Source organism: Tyto alba, unplaced genomic scaffold (genome assembly GCF_018691265.1).
Source record: "Tyto alba isolate M040663 unplaced genomic scaffold, T.alba_DEE_v4.0 Super-Scaffold_15, whole genome shotgun sequence".
In the NCBI taxonomy this organism is placed as follows: Eukaryota; Metazoa; Chordata; class Aves; order Strigiformes; family Tytonidae; genus Tyto; species Tyto alba.
Genome location: NW_024881277.1, coordinates 9,671,905 through 9,695,523, shown reverse-complemented (window position 1 = coordinate 9,695,523; position 23,619 = coordinate 9,671,905). Strand labels below are relative to the sequence as shown.

Here is a 23,619-nt window from a genome sequence, read left to right as displayed (position 1 = left end):
GCCCCCAGGAACTTGAACTAGTAGACTCACTGAATGCCTCTTACTGTGTTTTCCTAGATGCGTCTAAATACCCCTGCAGTGAAGGGAACCGGTACCCTTGCAAGGTCACAGTAGGAACTGAGGTATCCTCACAAGGCAGTAGCGCCTGTTGGGGAAATTGGTGTAAGTCAAACAGCCGAAACAGGCTGCATCCAGCCCCTGGTACTACCACGCCCAGGAGGTTACCTCCTGGCCTATTTCTCATTTGTGGTGATCGGGCATGGCAGGGGATCCCCTTCCGACCCACTGGAGGGCCCTGCACCATTGGGCGTCTCAGTTTGGCCTTACCCCATCATCACCCTAATAAAACCTATCCAGTCCGGCGATATAGATGCGCACTAAAGACCCTCACTAATGCCTGTGATGACAATGTCAGTTTATGGAACAAATAGGAAGCAATATTCTCTTCTTTCTTTGTCCCAGGTGCTTCTGCTGCCCAAGCGCACCGACAGTTAGAGAAATTATCTTGCTGGGTGGTAAAACAGGCAAATCTTACCAGCACTGTACTTTCAGGCCTAGCCGAGGGTATGAACGAAATCCAGCATGCCATATTACAAATCGAATGGCCATCGATTTCCTACTCTTGGCGCATGGTCATGGCTGTGAGGATTTTGAGGGTATGTGTTGTATGGATTTGGAAGACAAATCGAGGTCAATTCATACGGAACTTAAACAGCTTGTAGAACATACCCAAAAGATAAAACAAGATGTGGGGTTCTTTGGACTAGACGGACTCACTAACTGGATGGGATTAGGTGGATGGTTAAAAGGCCTTTCCAAAGTTTGCTTCTTATTCTGATCTTTGTCATTATTGGGCTTGCATGTTTAAGTTGTGCTTTATCATGTATTAAGAAAATCTTTGAACAAACGTTGGGGCAGGCTCTGCTCGTACAAAAAGAAAAAGAGGGAACTATTGGAGAATGGCACAGAGACAAGGGTCATGAGCCCACCGAGCAGTTGTACGATCAGAGCCTGTTCTAAGGGCTGATGCTGCCTCGCTGATGCTGGGCCTCACTAGGGTTTGCCTGCAGCTGCTCGCAGCTGCTGATACATGAAGAATGTCAAGGACACTTCGGCCTTGTGTATCGTGGTGTGTCAAAAACAAGTTAAGAGGAATTAGAAATAGTGGCCTCAGAAACTTCTTGTTATGGTAACGGTGGTCTGAGAAACTTTGTGTTATGGTACCGTTGTGTATTGAAAACAAGTTAAGAGGAATTAGAAATAGTGGCATGAGAAACTTAGTGTTATGAGAAGCTTGTGCTGTTAGCTAAGTAGGTGGACCGTGCGAATACGACCTTTAGAGCTTAAGCCAATCAGCTAGTGACTAGTAGGCATAATAATTATCATTGTCTGTATAAATATATGTACCCTGGTCCAATAAAGATATATGATGCTCTATCACCCACATTGAGTCCGTCTCGGCGTGTCATTCCTCCGTCGCTCCACACAGGCATGTGACAATAAACCAGCCACAAACTGGAACCAAAAAGTGGATGAATTGACAAAAATTAGGAAAATAGACATGAAAAATTCTTTAGACCCCACATGGTATCTATTGGGAGAATGGTTACATCAAAAAAGAAAAGATCTCTGGCCTACTGCTTTTGCCTGTATATATCTGGGATTTTCACAGGTCTACTTTTCCATTGTGCTTTGATCTTTCCCACAGCAGGGCAGGAATCTCAAGGATGTTCAATAAGGTGCCTCTGTGTTTCTCACAGGCCTCTGTTATCTAAGCACAGACATTCTACCTGTCAAGCACACAGAGGTAAACCACAATTAGTGTGATATATGTGTTTTTTGGCACCTCAGCTGCAAGTCACTTGAGCATATTTACAATCCTCCTCGGCAATTTTCCATTCTATTCCCACAACAGGGCAACCTAATAAAAGCCAACAGCTACCTGCAGAGATGGTGGAGCCAAGCTCTCTTCTGCAGTGGCCAATGATATGACAGGGGCACCAGTCACAAACTACCTTTTGGGAGCTCTAGACTGAGCCTCAGGAGAAATAGAATGGACTAGGAGGAACATTGCTGTGATCTCCACCTTTGGAGCGCTTCGGGTTTCAGCTCTACAAAGTCACAGCCAGCCTGGAGGCTGGACTAGAGACCCCTAGAAATCTCTTCCCCACCAATCCTTCCATGAGCCTGTGCCTTGCAACATGCCCTACAAGAAGAAACTAAGACGGAGGTGAGGGCCTCTATGTCATAGGACAATTCAGGGTAAAAGGGAGCTCAGGAAGCCTCGAGTCCAATGCCCAGCTCAAAGCAGGGCCAGCTCTGAGGTCAGACCAGGTAGCTCAGTAAATGTCAACATTCACATAGAGAGTTTACACATGAGCCAGGCATCTAAGCCACCATTACAGAAACGAAGATGAGACATTTGACCAGCTCCCTGAACACAGCTATCAGTATGCCATTCCTCCTGAGATTCCTGGGAACATCCACCTTCTTGTGCAGAAGATTCTTCTGTAAGATTCCTGGCACATCTCCAGACCAGGGGGTGCTCTAGGCTGTAAAAAAAGAAAGGAAGTCTGACTTGGGTACTGTCAACTTAATTACTAAAAGAGAGGGAGATGGAGGGATCTCAGAGCTTCCATGTCACTGCTGAAGATTTAAGCCTCTAAGAAAGAAGCTCAGAATGAAAGTTTTGATCTAACATATCTTTTTGATCATTTCACTTGTGAAGGCTCTGGTCCCCACATCCAGTCACTGGTACCCAGGAACCTGCCCTGCTTTTCCTTCTTCTCCTCCCCAAACCTGACCAAGTGATGGGAAGAAAGGAAGCAGAAAGGCCCTAGGCCTCTGTGAATCAGTGGGGGTCTGGCACTTGGAGGCCACAGTGTCATTTCATTGTACACCCCGTAAAGAACTAAGCTGGGAAGTGAGACTGAAAGCCCAAATCCACAGGGTTCATTGACAGGCAAGGCTGTGTCCGTGGCTGGTCTGGAAACCAGTACACCTCCTGCGTAGATCAAGCTGGTGTTGAAACTCTGGCTTGGGCTTCAATGGTCTCCTGGGCCCAGGGACAGAGGTGTGGGCCCAGACCCGAGGTTGGGCTGGCCAGGGACGATGGAGGCCTATGGATGCTCTCAGTGCCCTGACACTGCGCCCACGGGATCCCCCCTGGCAGTGCCCTCGAGAGGCCAAGTTCTCCTTCCCTGAGGTCCAGGGCCTGTGCTCTGCTCCTCTCCTTCTCCACATCCCTGGGGATCTGGGAGACCAGGATTTCATGGTCACGCCCTGACAATGGTATTCACATCCCTGACCAGCTCTTTTGGGAATACCAGGTCCAGGTGAGCAGACTGAAAGGACTGTTTGTCCATCTGTGCTAAGAATATTTCCACAAACTCCACAAGAAACGTCCTGGGTGGTTTGCATGCTGCTGAACTACATGAGCAGTGAATACCAAGGAAACTGTGTCCTCCAGAAGAGCCAGGTTGTGTGATCCACTGATTTCCTGCGATCATTCAATTAAGAAATTGTTGACTCCTCACTCTGGCTGTATGACCTGTAAATGGCTGGGATGGAGTTGATTTTCTTCATAGCAGCCCATAGGGTGATGTGCTGTGGATTTGTTACTAAACCAGCACTGATAACACATCAGAGTTTTGGATGTTGCTGAACAGCCCTTGCAGAGCATGAAGGCTTTCTCTTTTTCCCACTCTGCCCCTGCAGCAAGAAGGCTGGGGGTACACAAGAAGTTGTCAGGGGCACAGCTGGGACAGCTGACCCCAAAGGATCAAAGAGATTTTCCATTCCATATGATGTCAGGCTCAGAAAAAAAAAAAAAAAAAAAAAAGAAAAAAAAAATCAAAGAAAAAAAACAAACCTAAACAAAACAAACAAAAAACACCAACAAATAATAATAATAAAAAACAAAACCAAAAACAAACTAAACCCCCCCCCCAAAAAAAAAAAAAAAAAACCAAAAAAAACCCCAAACTCAATGAAAGAGGAAAAAGTGGAGATTTTTGTAGTCGTGGCATTTGTCTTCCCAAGCCGTACTTTCCTAGCAATGACTAAAGATCTGTTGCTGATGAGACATTGTGCATGAACTCCCCATTTTGCTTTGCTTGCACACGCAGATATTGCTTCACCTATTAAACTCTCTTTGTCTTGACCCATGAGTTTTCCTGCTTTTGCACTTCCAATTCCCTCCCCTGTCCTGCTGGGGTCGTGGGGGGCAGAGGACAGTGAGCAAATGACTCTGTGGGTGCTTAGCTGCTGGCTGGGGTAAACCAAACTGAACACCTACCACAGTGTCATCGTTTCTGGTTTCTCCTTTGACCCACACACATCTCGATCCATGAGCTTTCCCTCTTGTCCTGTTGAGTGGGCTGAGTGAGTGAGCAGCTGGGTGGCTGTCTGGCTGCTGGTCAAAGTTAACACACCACAGGACCACATCAGGACTGCTGTGTCCAGTACGGGGTTCCTCAGCACAAGAAAGATCCTGACAGACTGGAGAGAGTCCTGCGGAGGCCAGAAGGATGGTTGGGGCCTGGAGCACATTATGGACAAGGAGTGGCTGAGAGAGCTGGGGTTCTGAGAAATCCCTCAGAGCCAAACTCTGCATCAAGGACCCTGGCCAGTTGGTGGGATCTCACTCAATGGATATTTTCAGTATTTGTCAAGACAAGCCCATGAGCACCTGATCTAGCTGGAGCTGTCTGAGACGGGGCTTGGCTGAGAGACTGGCTGTGGCAAGAGCTACGGGACTTGGTGTGTCATGAGTGTCAGTAGGAAACTGGTTTATTTTTTATTAGTAATGGTGGTAGAGTTGGGTATCACTGGTGTTTCCTCTTCCAGGACTTTTCCAGCCCAGCCCAGCCCCAGCCCAGCTCTCCCCACCTGCCCTGGCCCCAGGGCAGTGCCCACCACAGGGTGCTGCAGCACTCTGGGCACTCAACCACAGCTCCAGCTCCTCAGAAGGGCACAGCAGCTCCTGGAGGTCAGACAGGGGGATCATCCTTCCCACAAGCACCAGGGCTGATGCTGGCCAAAAGGGCAGGAGGAAACAGAGGCCAGTCAGTCTCTAGCTCTGCTGCATTCATCTGGTAGGTTGTCCCTAACCTCGACTGCATTTACACCCTTCCCTTCCCCCACCAGCCCTGCTCCCCAGCACAGCACAAGAGTCCTGGCCCTGGGCCTCCTCAGGCAGCTCCTGCACCTCTCCAGTCTCCCTTTCCCATGCCCACTGGGTTCACACTGACCCCCAGGGCACTGCAGAGTCCTTGCTTGCATATACCTTGATTTAGTGCTTTGCTTTTGGGGGACATCAACTTCAAGGGTGTTTCACTTTATGTGTGTCCATTCATTCCCACCCCAGGGCATGTGGTGACCCCTACTCCTCTCCTGACCAAATTATTTTCCATAAAGACAGCTATATGCCATGAGTCCTGGCATATATGAAGCAGCCTGAGGAGGTAGTGGGGAGCTCATGCACCATCTTACACCAAGAAGAGAGCCTTTAAAAGCAGAACTTTTTGTCCAGTGGAACCCAATGGTACTGTGATCTTAACTCCAAATACAGGGAGAACATAAGGAGAAAAGAATTTTAAAAGACCAATTCCTTAGACATTTTATTGGCAGCCACTTTGGAGGCAGAACCCAGCCTTCAGGCACTGCACCCAGGAGATCCCATTTTATTCAAGAGCTGCTATTGGACACGTCACACCTGACACAGTGTGGTGCAAGAGTAAGACACAACAGGAAAAATCCTCAAGAGAGGTAGTATAAGTCCAGAAAATTATCTATATGTAGGATTATTACAGGGAAAATAGCAGACTCCTGGCCTAAGATAAACTCTGGGAAATGTGAAGTGACTTGAGACAGGTTGTTGTCAGTGAAACTACATCCCTTGGGTCAGTTTCCATAGGGCATCCTTGAGCTGCTGGTTCCTCATGCTGTAGGTGAGGGGGTTTACTGCAGGAGGCACCACCGAGTACAGAACGGACAGCACCAGGACCAGGGATGGGGAGGAGATGGAGGGGGGCTTGAGGGAGGCAAACATGGCAGTGCTGAGAACCAGGGAGATTATGGCCAGGTGAGGGAGGGATGTGGAGAAGGCTTTGTGCCGTCCCTGCTCAGAGGGGATCCTCAGCACTGCCCTCAAGCTTTGTGCCTAGCACAGTGCAATGAAAACAAGGCAGCCAAATGCAACAAAGACACTAACCACGATAAGCTGAACTTCCCTGAGGTAGGAGTCTGAGCAGACAAGCTTGAGGATTTGGGGAATTTCCCAGAAGAACTGGTCAACAGCATTGCCTTGGTGGAGCCGTAGTGACAATGTACTGGCTGTGTACAGCACAGCATAGAGAAACCCACCGCCCCAGGCAGCTGCTTCCATGTGGACACAAGCTCTGCTGCCCAGGAGGGTCCCATAGTGCAGGCTGAGCCACACACCCTTGGCAGGAGATGGCCCTGGTGTCCTGCAGGGAATTGACCACGGATTTGGGAACAGTGGTGGAGATGGAGCCCAGTCAAGGACTGAAAGTTTGAGAAGGAAGTGAGAGAAGGCCAAAACTATTTCTCTTGTTTAGAGCAAAGAAGTTGTTTATGGTAGAATCCTAGTTGGTCAGCATGTTCTACTCATATTATTTTCTTCCTTTCACTCACATAGTTTAGTCAACTGCTAGGCAGAATTAATATCAAGATATTTTGAAATATGCAATGTCTCCCTTAGAAAATGTAAGTAGGCCTTGAGATGGTTCCTTAAGTTTCCTGAGTACCCCTGATAACAAGGGCCTAAGACGCCACTGTCAAGATAATCACCTGGGAATTAGTTTAAACTGACCTTCTTGGAGCATCCCAGGGCCAAAGAATGGATGAGCTAACTGCATGACCATATGTGGGCAAAGGAATCCCAAAGTTCAATCACCAGGACACTGTGAGGAAGACTATGAGTGACCACCAGAGGGGGAAAAGACCCTAACCCTAATTTTATCACACATGCTCGGACTATGTAGATAAATTCTAGGAAATCTTATGTATATGTAGATTAGTTCTCAGAAATCTACTGAATATGTACAAGCTCACAGCACATATTCTCTGCGATTGTACCTGTCTGTGGGAGCACTCGTGGTGGAGCGATCCCCAGTGCTGCCCAGTGCTGCTAATAAAGAATACCTGCTCAGCAGTTCTACTGGATTCTAAGTGTTGAGTGAATTTCTGTGTCAGAAGGAGCAGCCCCTGCAGCCCTGGCTGGAGCAGTCGGGGTGGGGGTGGCTCGGGGGCACCGCGGGGATGTGCCTGGGCTCAGCTCCAGGAGGAAACCACAGACTTCCTGACTGGGCGCTTGTGGGGGGGAGTGCAAGGAGCTCTGTGAGGCCACGTGGGCTGTGGTTTGTGCACCTGCAGGCTGCAGCTCCCGAGCCCCCCGCGGGGAATAACGGCCCCTCAGTGACATGCTGAGAGTCAGGGATCCGTCTGAGCTGCTTGTCTGCTGCCAGGACAGGGACATGGACCAGCCCCAGCTCGTTTGAAGGGACCTTCCATGGGGCTCTCCAGGGAGGGACGGGTGAGCCAGCGCTCCTGGGATGGGGCTCTGGCCTGGGCTGAGGCCCTTTCCCCGCTGCCTGCTCCCAGCACAGAGGGGTCTGAAGCAGGGGCAGGGGCTCTTTCCTTCCCCCCCGACACTACCCCCAGTGCCGTCCCAGCCCCGTGGTTCCCGTGGCATGGGGATGGCTGGGCACTCACACCTTGGGCTCTTGGATGTGCCGAGTATAGGAGATGCTCAGTGCTCCTGGCCCACACAGCAGGGTTCAAGGCATGAAAAACCCATTTCCCCCACTACAGCCAGCCCTGTCCTGTGACGCCGCACCACCACAGTGATGTGACACCTGCAGCAGAGCCATCCCTCATATATGGTCATGCATGGCACTGGAGACGTTCATTGGAGGGCTGGGCTGTGTCGGAGGGGAGATAACTCCCGATAATGTCTAAAAAGGTGCTGCTGCTTTGATTGGCTCCTCCCGTAGCTGGCCTGGCATCTGCAGAGCTATATTGCCCTCCCTTCATCTTTGTCCCCGTGAGTCCCCAGGACCTGTGACAGGAGTGCGGTGCGGCAGGGATGTGCTGGCAGGGCAGGAGGCTCAGGATGGGAACAGAGGGACTGCTGTCCCCTCAGGTGCTGGGGCTGCTCCTCTGGGTACAGCTGTGCAGGGGTAAGTGCCGGCTCCCTTGTCCCACAGCCCAGGAATAGCGGGTACCAGCGTGGTCATCGGGATCTGTTTGGGAATGGGGATTCTTTGCAGGTGCTACAGAGATGATGGACACAACGTGCTCAAGTCCGTGGACCCTGTGCCCTTCCCTGGGCCCATCTGGGTGGGAGACAGTATCTCCTTTTGTAGGGTTTCAGTGTCTAGGGCAGCCTGTGCCTGGCTGGATTCATAGACACCCTGTCCTGGGGTACCTTTTGGGACCCCCTGTCCCCTCGCACTGTGCCTCTGGAGTCGGTGGTGGCCTTTCAGGTGATGGCAGCACCCAGAGATCCTCCCCGGGACACTGCTAATGTCTTGGGTGTCCTGAAGGGATTTTACACTGTTCACTGCCCCCTTTTTCCAGGGGAGCCCTGAACCCATGAAGACAGTTTGTACCCCATGGAGAGATGGGGACCAGGGTATCTACAGCAGAGAGACACCCTTCCTGGGGGATCTGGCCCAGTGCAGGGACTGGGCTGACACCAGGGATGAGAAGAGGATGTGGGTGGGGGGATCCTCTGGATCGTCTCAGTGGGAACACGGAAAGCCCTGGGCATGGGGGTGGGTTTGGCTGGTGCTGGGGCAGGCAGTTGCATGGGAAGCTGCAGGCCTGGGTACACGGGGCTGTTCAGGGGGTGCTGGGGAGGAGCAGGTGTCCAGTGCAGGGCTGGGCAGTGTGCGGGTGGGCATGGGCAGGAGGCAGGTGGCCATTGGGGTGGGAAAAGGTGCCTTGTGTGGTGGGATGGTGAATGACTCAGCAGGTCTGGAGCTGGGCACCCCCAGCCTTGCACAGCCCATGAGGATAGAAGGGACCCCTGAACTGCCCTGGGGACAGCCTGGAGGGGAGTGGGCTCCCACCCTGGTGCCTCTGACTCTACCTTGGCAGTGGGCTCCCCCAGACCCACAGTCTGGGGCTCAGTGATCCCCTGACCCATCCCATCTTGGTGTTTGAAGGTGCTGTGGAGGTGAGGCTGGCAGACGGAGACAGGCGTTGTGCTGGGAGAGTGGAGGTGAAACATCAGGGCAAGTGGGGGACAGTGTGTGATGACTACTGGAGCATGAAGAATGCAGCAGTGGTTTGTAAACAGCTGGACTGTGGGTCTGCTGTTGGAGCTCCTCGGTATGGACACTTTGGGCCAGGATCTGGCCCCATTTGGATGGATGATGTTGGCTGTAATGGCACTGAATCTGCCCTGTCTGACTGCACACACAGAGGATGGGGTGAACATGACTGTGGACATTCTGAGGATGCTGGAGTGATGTGTTCAGGTAAAGAGACAACCTATTCCATACTTCTGGGTCTGGGATTGTGGAAAGGATCTGGCTGTGCCCTCAGGGAGCAATGAGCGGACACTGGAGCACTGCTCAATGTGGCCAGTCACACTGCTGAGCTGGGACTGTCATTGCTGGTGTCCCCAGTCCCTGGGGAAAGCCCCGAGTGAGCCTACCCAAGGGTGAACTAACCCTGCTACAGTGTCTCAGCCCCTCTTCTGCCAGTGTCTTAGGCTGCAAACGAACACCCTGTCTCTGCCCCAGTGTGTCCACTGGTATCCACTGGTCTCCACCCAGTCTGCCCATTCCCAGCCAACAGTGCTCAGGGCCCTGTGCTGGAGAAACCAGGGTGGGACTTTCTCAGAACATCACAACTTGGAGGAACGGCATGAGGTGGCTGGTCCCTGTGGGTCATTCCCCCTCACAGGCATGAGTACCTCAGCTGAATCAGACTGGCTTTTCATGGAGTACAAGTGCTGTCCCTGGGCAGAGGAACAGCCTTGGACCCAAACTGCACACACCACTGCAGTGCTGGGGGGACCATGCCAGTCGGCACAGGGCACCTTGTGCAGCAGCAGTTTGTCTGAGCAGTGCCTGGTGCTGTAACAGACACATACCTTTGGAACTTCTGATGGTGTAGAGAAGGGGTGCAGGGGGGCCTGGATGTGTTTGTGACACCAACACTTCCCCAACAGCTTCTTCTGCATGTTCCATGGGTGATCCTGGTCACAGCTTGCATGGAGGTGGTGTGGGATGTGGGCATGGGAATGCCACAAGGCTCTGGGAACTCCCAGTTGATTTATTTCCAGAATTTTTCCGTCTGGTGGAAGGGAAGAACCGCTGCTCAGGACGTGTGGAGATCTATGATGGGGACCTGTGGAAAAGTGTCTGTGATTCCCACTTTGGTCCCAAGGCTGCTGACGTGCTCTGCAGGGAGTTGCAGTGCGGCGCAGCCCTGCCTGTCACTGGAGGAAGTCACGTTGGAGAAGGGGTGGGTCCCATGTGGGATGGAGAGCTGCGGTGTGTGGGGAATGAATCCCTCCTCGCCTCCTGCCCCAGGGGGTCCCCCTGAGGACCAGCCCTGCACCCACGCAAACAGCGCTGTTGTGAACTGCACAGGTAAGGACTCAGGGTGGGCTGTTGAACACCTGGGCTGTGCCAGGGGCAGGGGAGGAGGGCAGGGACTGTGCTGGCCTTGGCCTGAGAACAGGAGGGGTGATGTTGTCTCCTGCAGTCTGCAGTTACGCAGGAAAAGATGCAGAAGCCAATGTCTCGCTTCTGTTCCATCCTCCTGCATTTGGTGCACGGCTGCCGAAAGGTTCAGGATGGGAACAGAGTCCCTCTGTCCCCTTAGTTACTGTAGCTGCTCCTCTGGGTGCAGTTGTGCAGGGGGAAATGCCTGCTGCCCTGCCACAAAGCCCTGGGGCCAAGGAGCAGCACAGGGATCCCTCTGGAAATGGGGCTTCTTCCCATGTGTCGATGTGACAAGGGCTAGAAAGTGAACAGGTTCACTGAGCCTGTGCTTCTCTGCGTGGCAGAAGGGCTTTTCTGCTTCCAGGGCTCCCACGTTTCTGGCCGTTGGTACCCGGGTGTGGATTTGCCATCCTTGGGCACCGTCCCTGGGGCCCTGGCTCTGCCAGCTATGTTCCCTGTGAGCTGGTGGTGCCTTAACTGGTGGCTCTTTGTTCTGTCATCCCAGAGGCACAGCCAGCCTCCGGGGTACCCAGGAAGGGGTGTGGGCTCTTCACTCTTGTCCCGGAGTCAGGGTGATCCCCGGCCTGACCGGGGGTGGGTTGTGCTTGTGGAGACAAGGGAACTGGGGTATCTGTTCCCAGAGGCTCGCAAAGGGGTGACCTTCCTGGGGGGATCCCAGACAAGGTCAGGTTTGGGCTGATGCCCAAGGACAAGGAGGGGGCATGGGTTGGGAGGCCTCACTGGGACCATCATGTTGCTCCACAGGGGACACGGAAAGTCGTGAGGGAAGAGGGTGAGTTGGGAGGGGCCCAAGGCAGGCTGTGGTCCAGGGGAGCTGGGGGCTCTGGGGAGGAGTAGCCATGTGAGCCTGGGGGATCCCTGGTGGGGACAGGCCCCTTTTCAGGGTGCTGTCTGGGGAGGAGCAGGAGCCCTAATTGGGCATGGGTCAGGGGCGAGGGGCCGTTGGGGTGATAGGAAGTGCCAAATTGTGTGGTGCCACAAATGACCCAGCAGGGCCGGAGCTGGGAACCCTCAGCCTTGCACAGCCCATGAGGATAGAAGGGACCCCTGAACTGCCCTGGGGACAGCCTGGATGGGAGGGGGCTCCCACCCTGGTGCCTCTGACTCCACCTGCACAGGGCTTCCCCGAGACCCGCGGTGCTGGTGCTGAGCACTGTCCTGACTGGTCCTGTGTCAGTGTTTGAAGGTGCTGTGGAGGTGAGGCTGGCGGACGGCGGCAGTCGCTGTGCTGGGAGAGTGGAGGTGAAACAACAGGGCAAGTGGGGGACCGTGTGTGGTCACTACTGGAGCATGAAGGATGCAGCAGTGGTTTGTAAGCAGCTGGGCTGTGGGTCTGCTGTTGGAGCTCCTCAGTACGGACACTTTGGGCGAGGATCTGGCCCCATTTGGATGGATGATGTTGGCTGTAATGGCACCGAATCTGCCCTGTCTGACTGCACACACGGAGGATGGGGTGAACATAACTGTGATCATATCCTTGATGCTGGAGTGGTGTGTTCAGGTAAGGGGACAACCTATTCCATACCTCTGGGGCTCAGATTGTGGAAGGAACCTGGCTGTGCCCTCATGGAGCAACAGTCAGGCATCGGAGCATTGCCCAGTGTGGCCTGTCACACTGCTGAGCTGGAACTGTCATTACTGGTGTCTCCAGTCCCTGGGGAAAGCCAGTGGGAACCTGCCCAAGGGTGCCTTACTGTGCCTGGTCCCTGAGCTGGCACAGATGAACCCTCTATCCCTGCCCTGCATGGTCTGTTGATTGCCATCTTTCTCCTCCTGTTCACCCAGGAGCTGTCTGGCAGTGCTCAGGGCCAGCTGTCCCCATGCCAGAGGCACCAGAAGTGACTCCTGTGGCCACCCACTGTCCTGGGGAAGGGCGTGAGATGGGGAGCTACTTTTCGGTTGTCCCCCTTAGCAGACACAGGACCATTGGCTGATGTGTTTGTGCCACCAGCACCCCCTGAGAGCAGCTGGGGACCTCGTAGGGTTGTTTTGCCTGTGGCCACCTTGGAGATCAGCTGGCATGTAGTCAGGGTATTGCCAGAGGGCTGTGGGAACTCTCAGGGGTCATTGGTTGCTCCAGAATCTGTCCGGCTGCTCTAAGGGCACCGGTCCTCCTGAGGACGTATAGTGATCCATGAGGAGGCCCTTTGGACAGCGGTGTGTGACTCACACTTTGGTCCCAACGGTGCCAACGTGGTTTGCAGAGTCTGCTGTGGGTCTGCAATAGACACACCCCCCTGAGTGCTCTGATGGTGTAGGGAAGGTGTGTAACTTAGCCTGGATGCTTTTTTGACATTAACACTCCCCCAACAGCTTCCTCTTTCATTAATGCAAAAGTCAGTCTGTAAGGAAACTCTCAGAGACCAAGGTTTACGGTTTCTGAAGGAAGCATTCCTTCACTCATGCCAGGCCAGTGAGGCTTAATTCCACCTAGCACTGACTCCCTGAACTTGTTTGTATCCTGTCAATATAGGAAAAAGTCATTCATATTCATTATCTTTATGGCGAGTATATACATAAATACAAGCCTTCCCTGGTACTCCTTTTAATACTATAATGCCCTTTACACATGCGTGGTTGTGCATCCTGGTGGTCGTTTCAGTATGTCAGTGGCCATTACTTCCACCTTGCTCATCTTCTTTACCTTCTCCTTTTCTTAAAATTGTCTATCTTGATACTCATCGTTGTTTTCATTAAGTTCACACATGACAAAATCAGTCCATTCTGGTCTTTTTGCAACTCTTCTTCTTGTTATTATCTTTGGGCATTCAGCATGTATACTACTTAATCTAAGCCGACCTTGGATGGTCAGTAGCTACGTGCAAGACTATCCAATTAAGCACCCACTATCTTCAAAGGTTATGCAATAAAGCAACCGCTACCTTCATAGGACTATTGTTAAAAATAACAGCTTGTTTCAAGGACCTACCTTCTACGCAATCTGTCCTTTCAAGCAAATATTACATGGAAACTTAAAGCTATCACTGGGATATGCAATGGGTGATTTGGTGACAGCTTGCTTAGAGGTTTTGTGGGATGTGGGCATGGGAATGCCACAAGGCTCTGGGAACTCCCAGTTGATTAGATTTTTTTCTAGAATTTTTCCGGCTAGTGGAAGGGAAGAACCGCTGCTCAGGACGCATGGAGATCCGTGATGGGGACCTGTGGAAAAGTGTCTGTGATTCCCACTTTGGTCCCAAGGCTGCTGACGTGCTCTGCAGGGAGTTGCAGTGCGGCGCAGCCCTGCCTGTCACTGGAGGAAGTCACGTTGGAGAAGGGGTGGGTCCCATGTGGGATGGAGAGCTGCGGTGTGTGGGGAATGAATCCCTCCTCGCCTCCTGCCCCAGGGGGTCCCCTGAGGACCAGCCCTGCACCCACGCAAACAGCGCTGTTGTGAACTGCACAGGTAAGGACTCAGGGTGGGCTGTTGAACACCGGGGCTGTGCCGGGGGCAGGGGAGGAGGGCAGGGACTGTGCTGTCCATGGCATGAGAACAGGAGGGGTGATGTTGTCTCCTGCAGTCTGCAGTTACGCAGGAAAAGATGCAGAAGCCAATGTCTTGCTTCTGTTCCATCCTCCTGGATTTGGTGCACGGCTGCCGAAAGTTTCAGGATGGGGACAGAGTCCCTCTGTCCCCTTAGTTACTGTAGCTGCTCCTCTGGGTGCAGTTGTGCAGGGGGAAATGCCTGCTGCCCTGCCACAAAGCCCTGGGGCCAAGGAGCAGCACAGGGATCCCTCTGGAAACGGGGCTTCTTCCCATGTGTCGATGTGACAAGGGGTAGAAAGTGAACAGGTTCACTGAGCCTGTGCTTCTCTGCATGGCAGAAGGGCTTTTCTGCTTCCAGGGCTCCCACATTTCCGGCCATTGGTACCCGGGTGTGGATTTGCCATCCTTGGGCACCGTCCCTGGGGCCCTGGCTCTGCCAGCTATGTTCCCTGTGAGCTGGTGGTGCCTTAACTAGTGGCTCTTTGTTCTGTCATCCCAGAGGCACAGCCAGACTCCGGGGTACCTAGGAAGGGGTGTGGGCTCTTCACAGTTGTCCTGGAGTCAGGGTGAACCCCAGCCTGAACGGGGGTGGGTTGTGCTTGTGGAGACAAGGGAACTGGGGAATCTGTTCCCAGAGGCTCGCAAAGGGGTGACCTTCCTGGGGGGATCCCCGACAAGGTCAGGGCTGGGCTGATGCCCAAGGACAAGGAGGGGGCATGGGTTGGGAGGCCTCACTGGGACCATCATGTTGCTCCACAGGGGACACGTAAAGTCCTGAGGGAGGAGGGTGAGTTGGGAGGGGCCCAGGGCAGGCTGTGGTCTAGGGGAGCTGGGGGCTCTGGGGAGGAGTAGCCGTGTGAGCCTGGGGGAGCCCTGGTGGGGACAGGTCCCTTTTCAGGGTGCTGTCTGGGGAGGAGCAGGAGCCCTAGGTGGGCACGGGCCAGGGGCGAGGGGCCGTTGGGGTGGAAGGAAGTGCCAAATTGTGTGGTGCCACAAGTGACCCAGCAGGGCTGGAGCAGGGCACCCCCAGCCTTGCACAGCCCATGAGGGTAGAAGGGATCCCTGAACTGCCCTGGGGACAGCCTGGAAGGGAGTGGGCTCCCACCCTGGTGCCTCTGACTCCATGGGCACAGGGCTTCCCCCAGACCCACATTGCTGGTGCTCGGCGCTCCCCTGACTGGTCCTGTGTTAGTGTTTGAAGGTGCTGTGGAGGTGAGGCTGGCGGATGGAGGCAGGCGCTGTGCTGGGAGAGTGGAGGTGAAACAACAGGGCAAGTGGGGGACCGTGTGTGGTCACTGCTGGAGCATGAAGAATGCAGCAGTGGTTTGTAAACAGCTGGGCTGTGGGTCTGCTGTTGGAGCTCCTCAGTACGGACACTTTGGGCCAGGATCTGGCCCCATTTGGATGGATGATGTTGGCTGTAATGGCACCGAATCTGCCCTGTCTGACTGCACACACGGAGGATGGGGTGAACATGACTGTGGTCATATCCTTGATGCTGGAGTGGTGTGTTCAGGTAAGGGGACAACCTTTTCCATACCTCTGAGGTTCAGACTGTGGAAGGAACCTGGCTGTGCACTCAAGGAGAAAAAGTCAGGCACCACAGCATTGCCCAGTGTGGCCAGTGTCACTGCTGAGTTGGAACTGTCATTACTGGTGTCTCCAGTCCCTGAGGAAAGCCAGTGAGAACCTGCCCAAGGGTGCCTTACCGTGCCTGGTCCCTGAGCTGGCGCAGATGAACCCTCCATCCCTGCCCTGCATGGTCTGTTAATTGCCATCTTTTTCCTCCTGTTCACCCAGGGGCTGTCTGGCGGTGCTGCGGGCCAGCTTCCCCCATGCCAGAGGCCCCAGAATTGACTCCTGTGGCCACTCACTCTCCTGTGGAAGGGCGTGAGATGGGGAGCTACTTTTGGGTTATCCCTGCTGACAGACATCAGTCCCTTGGCTGAATCAAAGGGGTTGCTCGGAGTGGAAGAGCGCTGGGTTTGGCCAGAAGAGCAGGGTGGCACGTGGCACCTTGTTCCTCTCCCAGGGTCACCCCATGAGAGCCTGCTCATGGGGACATGGCACCGTGCAGGCAGTGCGGACCTGCCACCCAGCCTCTCCTGCCTGCCTCAGCCCCTGGCTGCTCTGTGCCATGGGGGATTTGCCAGCACTTATTGGCTCTCCTCTCTGCCTACCCTTGCACCGGGAGCTCCTGTAAGCCCAGGGCTGCTCTTCTGTCCACTCTCCTGCCTTCTGCCTGGCCACAGGTCAGGGCCATGCATGCCCAGCAGCGCACTCTGGCCATGGCTGAGAACCTCTGTACTGGGTAGGCTCCTGAGCAGGGTGGTGGCCCAGCCACTGACCACGGGTACATCCTCACAGTCCCTTAGTCCTGTGACATGTCCCGTCCACCAGCCTCACCCCAACAGCCCAAGATCTCTGTGGGCATGGGGTGCACTTCTCATGGCACCAAGGGGCTCCTCACGCCTGGCGCTGAGCTCAGCGGGGCAGAGCAAGCTGCAGCAGCCAAACGCACCTGGCCCCATTTCCCCAAACCCCGAGTGCTATGGGGGCTGCAGTGCCCAGGGACCAGTACTGGGCAGCCCAAGGTCTCTGCAGCAGCAGCAGTTTGTTGGAGAGACTCCTGTGGCTGTGAATGTTGGAAGAGAAACAAATCCCCAAGTGCTGTGCTGATTTCTGAGGAGCAGCAGGTCTGGGCCTGATGTGTTTGTGCCACCAGCACCCCCTGAGAGCAGCTGGGGACCTCGTAGGGTTGTTTTGCCTGTGGCCACCTTGGAGATCAGCTGGCATGTAGTCAGGGTATTGCCAGAGGGCTGTGGGAACTCTCAGGGGTCATTGGTTGCTCCAGAATCTGTCCGGCTGCTCTAAGGGCACCGGTCCTCCTGAGGACGTATAGTGATCCATGAGGAGGCCCTTTGGACAGCGGTGTGTGACTCACACTTTGGTCCCAACGGTGCCAACGTGGTTTGCAGAGTCTGCTGTGAGGCTGCAATAGACACACCCCCCTGAGTGCTGTGATGGTGGAGAGAAGGTGTGTAACTTGGCCTGGATGCCTTTGTGACACCATCACTCCTTAAATAGCTTCTAAAATGTGCAGCGAGTGATTTTGGTCACAGCTTGCATGGAGGTGGTGTGGGATGTGGGCATGGGAATGCCACCAAGATCTGGGAACTCCCTGTTGTTTTATTTCCAGGATTTTTCCGTCTGGTGGAAGGGAAGAACCGCTGCTCAGGACGTGTGGAGATCCGTGACGGGGACCTGTGGAAAAGTGTCTGTGATTCCCACTTTGGTCCCAAGGCTGCTGACGTGCTCTGCAGGGAGTTGCAATGCGGTGCAGCCCTGCCTGTCACTGGAGGAAGTCACGTTGGAGAAGGGGTGGGTCCCATGTGGGATGGAGAGCTGCGGTGTGTGGGGAATGAATCCCTCCTCACCTCCTGCCCCAGGGGGTCCCCTCGGGACCAGCCCTGCACCCACGCAAACAGCGCTGTTGTGAACTGCACAGGTAAGGACTCAGGGTGGGCTGTTGAACACCGGGGCTGTGGTAGGGGTTGGGGAACAGAGCAGGGACCGTGCTGGGCCGGGTGTGAGGACAGGAGGCGTTGATGGGTTTGTTTGCAGCATGACAATACTGCAGAAGGAGAACAAGGGAACGTTGTCCCTCTGGCCTCTCCACCAGCTACTGAGGGTACAGAAGCACTAATCCACTCTCTTTTCTCCGCCTCTGTCCCCAGAGTACACAGGGATCAGACTGGTGAACGGCAGTACAGTGTGTGCGGGGAGGGTGGAGGTCCAGGTGCTGGGGACCTGGGGGACCCTCTGTGCCTCCCGCTGGGATCTCTCGGATGCCCACGTTCTCTGTCAGCAACTCAACTGCGGGTTTGCTGAATCCATTCCTGGAGGAGAACATTTTGGGAGAGAGACTGGCCCTGTCTGGAGAGACTCATTCCACTGTGACGGGACTGAAGCCCTCCTGCAACAGTGCCCAGTGACCACCCTGGGGGCCTTGCCGTGCTCCCAAGGGAACGCTGCTGCTGTCATTTGCTCAGGTTAGTGCTGGAAAAATGCTGCATTGAACTCCATTTGTCACTTGTGTGCAACATAGCCACTAAAAGTAGGGGTTCCATGGCCGTATCAGGCTGAATTTCTCCTTGGGGAAACCCTGGCTTCCCCAGGAGCCGTCTGGAGGGCTTTCCCTGCTCAGACTGACCTCTCGACTTTGGAAGAGCTGAGGACTGAACGGAGGCAGGCATCTGCCCCCAGGGCAGTGGCTTAGGCCCCAGCACCACCTCCAGGCCCGGGCTCCTCTGTCCTCGTACTGTGCAGCGAGCCCAGGACAGGGCTGCAGGGCTCTGCTCCATCCCTCTGGCTGCAGCCGACTGCATCCCGTCCACACAGAGAGCTCTGCAGAGCCTCATCCCCCCACCCAGGCAGGAGCTGGTGCCCCCAGCAGCAGCTGACCTGGATCTGAGCTGCAGGGAGGGCCCAGGCTTTGCCCTCGCTTCTCATCAGCACAAGCCTCCACCTTGTCCCGTTTGGTTGAAAATCCGCCCTCGCCCTGCTCCCTGCAGGGTGCCATGCTCTCGGTGCCACTGATGGCCGTGGCATCTCTGCTGTCCCCAGGCCCAGCCGGCTTTGGATCCCTGCGGCTGGTGGGCGGAGGGAGCCGGTGCGACGGACGAGTGGAGATCTTCCAGGATGGGGCGTGGGGCAGAGTCCTGGATGAGCAGTGGGACGTGCAGGAGGCCAGCGTGGTGTGCCGGCAGCTGCGGTGCGGAGAGGCAGGGACAGCCTACAACCCCCCAAAGCCTGAGCGAGGGACGGGCCCCGTGGGGCTGCGAGGGGTCCGGTGTGCAGGGCACGAGGCCAAGCTGACCCTCTGCAACACCTCCCTGCCCAGGCACTGCGCTGGCAGCAGGGCTTGCGGAGGACGTGGGAGTCATTTGCTGGGGTGAGTGGCACTGCCCAGGCGCCCAGGTGATGGTCTGCGCAGGCGGGCAGGCCCTGACAGCGACTGGGGTTTCCACCCTCTGCAGGGAGCCGGCGGGTCCGGCTGGTGAACGGGGCCGGGCGCTGCGCGGGGAGAGTGGAGATCTACTCCCAGGGCATCTGGGGGACTGTCTGCGACTGACGGCTGGGACCTGTCTGATGCCGCCGTCGTTTGCCACCAGCTGGGCTGCGGAGAGGCAGTGGAGGTAGCCAGCTCCGCTCGCTTCGGGGAAGGCTCCGGGCAGATCTGGCTGGATGGTGTGAACTGCTCCGGGGCCGAAGCTGCTCTCTGGGACTGCCCGGCTGGGCCCTGGGGGCAGCACGACTGCGGGCACAAAGAGGATGCGGGAGTCATCTGCTCAGGTCTGTGCCACCTCAGGAGCTGTGGTGGGAGCCTGGTCCTGGGGAGGGCAGGACGCGGGGAGAGCCGGCCATGGCCAAGGCTGCCCCTGGCTGCCTCTGAGCTCCTGCCCAAGGCCCACCCATGCACGGACACCCTCAGTCCCACGGGGGGTCCCTGGGGAGCTCAGCTGTCCCCAAGGGTTCGCGGGAAGGGCAGGGTTGGCTGTAAATCCGGGACTTCTCTCTGCCCCTGGGTGCAAGGGGGATGTGGTGGCCTTGCCCCTGCCGGGCTGAGGGCCTGGGGGGGTGCAGAGGTGTCCTGGCTCCCACAGCCCCAGATCAGCCTGTTCCCGCTTTGGGGCCTTTTCTTCCCAGAGTTCGTGGCCCTGAGGCTGGAGAACAGCGACGGCTGCTCCGGGCGCCTGCAGGTTTTCTACAACGGGACATGGGGGAGCATTTGCTCTAACTCCATCACTGACAACACGGTGACACTGGCGTGCAAGGAGCTGGGCTGCGGGGATGGAGGATCCCTGGAAACACGCCTGCCCTCTGTCAGGGTGTCTGGCCCTGCCTGGCTGGATCGCGTGCAGTGTGGGGACACAAACAGCTCTTTCTGGCAGTGTCCCTCCACGCCCTGGAATCCACAGTCATGTGAATACCTGGAAGAGGAGATCCACATCACCTGCAATGGTAACTCTGAGGCACCCATGCACCAGTGTCACCCCAGATCCTGCTCCCCACGGGGCATGGCCAAACACAGAGAAAGAGCTTGGAGAGGCTTTTACTTTCCATGCCAGACCCTTCCGCTGCCAGTGGCACAAACGTGACCGCGGCCACACACATCCAGCAGCAGTTGCCACCCAGGTTGCCACCAGTGCCTGGGGAAGCAGAGGCATCTCCAGGTGAGGTCTCAGAAGAGACCCGACAGGCTTCAGAAGAGCCTCCCCTCCATAGACAAGCTACTGCTGCTCTGTGAGCCAGGGACCTTCTGGGGCTGAGCAATCAGGGTCCCCCCACAGTCCTGCATGTGTCCCATGGATCACTGGGGTTCAGTTGCTGCCGTGCCCCAGATGGTGCAGGGACGCCCGAGCAGAGCTCAGCCCCGCTCTCTTCTGCATGATCCCCCAAACCAGCCCCTTCACCACAGTGTTTCCTTCTTCAGGGGGACAGACAGAAATGCCTCCAACCTCGCTGGCGCCAGTGCCCCAACTCCACGAGCTGCACAGGTAGGGAGCTCCCCTCTGTGTCTGGCAGGGCTCTGCCTGCTCTCCCGGTGCCATGGGAGGTCTTACTCTTCTCCAGCCAGGGAGAAGATTCGTGCCGTGGGGGGCAAGGACGGGTGCTCGGGCAGAGTGGAGGTCTGGCACCGTGGCTCCTGGGGGACGGTGTGCGACGACTCGTGGGACATGCAGGATGCCGAGGTGGCGTGCAGGCAGCTGGGCTGTGGTCCTGTGGTGTCTGCCCTGCATGAGGCTGCATTTGGGATGGGGACGGGCCCCATCTGGCTGGAGCAGGTGGAGTGCCGGGGGACGGAGCCATCCCTACAGGACTGCTGGGCCCGGCCCGGGGACAGCGGGGCTTGCCGGCACAAGGAAGATGCTGCCGTGCGCTGCTCAGGTGAGTGGCAGGGCTGGGAGCCCTTGCTCGGGTATTGGCAGGGAACTAGGGAAGGCCTTTTGTCCACACAGTCCTGGCATGGACCCCGACCTCCCGAGAGAAAGAACGTTCCTGTGGAGTGCAGGAGCCCGGTGCCAGGCAGGGAGCAGCCTCGGTGTAACTGGCCGTGCTCTGGCCACTGCCCGTGGGGCCCTGCAGCGCCAGGGCTATCCCCTGGGCTGCCTCTGCCATCCTGTCTGCCTCCCAGAGCAGAGGTGCTGGGCTCTGCCCCGGCCTCCCTTTCTGGCACTACAGGAGGGGCAATTTGGGTTGGATGTGTCAGGGACATCTAGACACACACACACACACACACACACACACACACACACGGTGTGTTGGGGAGGAGGTTTCCTGATACCCACACACCCAGTGTCTAAGCCCAGCTCTCCTTTTCCTCCTCTGCAGCTACACCTAGGACGACAACACCCCCACCCCGAGCAGGTAACTTGTCCTCCCCCCAGGCTGGATACCCCCGGGGCCAGGCTGTGACCCACAGCTGGATGGAAGGGGCTCCTAGCTGGGGTGTGAAACTGCCTGGAGGAGATACTGGAGTGGTGGCAGGGGGCTGGGGAGAGCTGTAATTTACCCAGGAGGGTGGAAGCTTCCCTGTCACTCACCCCTGGGTGCTGCCCCTTCGAAGTTGTCTCCCATGCAGATCCCACCCGAGGCCATCAGAGCAGCAGCGGGAGAGTCTCAGTGCCCGTCATCATGTGCATCATCCTGGGGACCCTTGTCTGCCTGCTCCTGGCCCTCCTGGCTGGACAAGTGCTGAGCGCCAGGGCTGGACGCAAAGGTGGGTCCTTGCCCAGAGGTGCTGGGGGGAGATACCTCCTGGCAGGGCTGTGGGGTGCTGCAGGGGGTGTCAGCAAGGGGCACAGGCAGAGCGGGAGGGTGAGACTGTGTGCTGCTACCTGCCTCATGTGCTTCCCCGTTCAGTGCCTGGCTGTGGGGCACCAGAAGCAAGGGGTGGAGAGAGCCCTGAGGTGGGGGCAGTTAGCCATGGGGTGAGGAGAGAAATGGCAGAGAGGGGATGGCCAAGGCTGGCAGTGCTCTCGGTAGTGCTGGAGGGGGCTCTGGGGCAAGAGAGGTGCTAGGAGGAGTGTGGGGCAGCAGGGTCCATCACCGTGGTGTCAGGCCCCCAGGCTGTCCCCCTGCCCAGCCCTGCCCACCCCCTGGTGGGACAGGGGCAGGTAGGGGCAAGCTCCAGGTGACGAGGAAATGTGGGAACATATCCAGGGTGAGACAAGGGGGACATTGTGCACAGGCCAGAGGGGCATGAGCGCTGTCTCCAAAGGGATGATGTGAGGGTGATGCTGCCCCAGATAATCTTCACACCAATGCTGCCCTCACTGGGGATGTGGCAGCTGTGCCTGGACAGTGCAGTGGGGCTGTGCTGTTGGACCAGTCCTGAGGTGGCACATGGAACCGTTTTGGGGGAGCACAGTGGGGTCCCTTTGCCCCTCTGCCTGTCCCTGTGCCAGCCCTGTCTCTGTCCACAGGCTCCAGCAGAGCCCAGGAGCCCTTCCCCGAGGCTGTGTACGAGGAGATCGGGTACAGCCCAGCGTGGGAGAAACGGGCCAAGTTTGATCGCTCAGGTGGGTGTGGGTCTTCCCTGGAGGCACATCCGCAGGACCCTTTCCTCTGGCCCCAACCGAGAGCTGACCCCCTGAAGACCCCCAGCCTGTGGTCCCTGTGGCGCTGGGGCTGTGGGAGCTGTGGGGAGAGCATCCAGGTCCTGATCCCAGGAGAGAAGCTTTCTCCCAGTCAGCTTTGACTGTCCCAGCTGGACAGCCCCTCTCTTCCTGCCCCTGCACCCCATGAGACACCCGAGGAGCGAGGGAAGGGGACTGTCCTGGGCCAGCTCTGGAAGCTCCTTTGAGACAGGGTTTGTCCCGGGGGAGCAGGGTGAATTCCCAGACCTCCTCCCCACATAGCCCCAGCTCTGTGGGTCCCCCTTCCCCAGCAGCGCTGACCGTGAACCACGTCAGTGGGGCTTGCTCCATAACACCCGCTGTGCATCTCTCCAGGCTCCTATTCAGAGGAGTCCCTGACCCAGCTGCAGCCCCACCCTGGGGTCAGTGAGGAGGAGAAAGGTCTGGGATCAGCACCAGGTAACGGAGGCAGGAAGGGGTTGATCTCCCTGCAGACATGGGGTGGACAGAGGTGTCCCTGAGTGTCACCATCGGAGAAGGGGAAGACATGGGCATCTCTTGTGGTTCTGCCAAGCCCAGTGTCTGCGCTCTGTGTCCCTGCACATCCTCCCATCCTCTGCTCTGCAGGACGGATCTTCTCACTGTCACCAACTCCCCTCTCCTTTCAGACGTCCTTGTCCTGCCCGGAGGTGACCCAGCAGATGGCTACGATGATGCCAGGGAGGTTCCTGATGCGGGGGAGGATGCTGTGCCTGGGCAGGGA

General features: G+C 56.3%; 1 protein-coding gene across 1 annotated transcript; it reads left to right on the top strand.

Moving 5' to 3' along the window:
* Positions 1-566: 566 nt before the first annotated feature.
* Positions 567-22,978, top strand: LOC122153104 (scavenger receptor cysteine-rich type 1 protein M130-like). The gene is given in 16 exon segments (XM_042789209.1): positions 567-656; positions 5,952-6,085; positions 8,295-8,386; positions 9,195-9,509; positions 11,905-12,228; positions 15,416-15,651; positions 16,015-16,027; positions 17,414-17,655; positions 17,954-18,266; positions 19,254-19,345; positions 19,347-19,569; positions 19,924-20,242; positions 20,737-20,774; positions 20,851-21,165; positions 21,860-21,997; positions 22,704-22,978. Coding segments are annotated over 16 exon segments (3,159 nt in total).
* Positions 22,979-23,619: the final 641 nt, after the last annotated feature.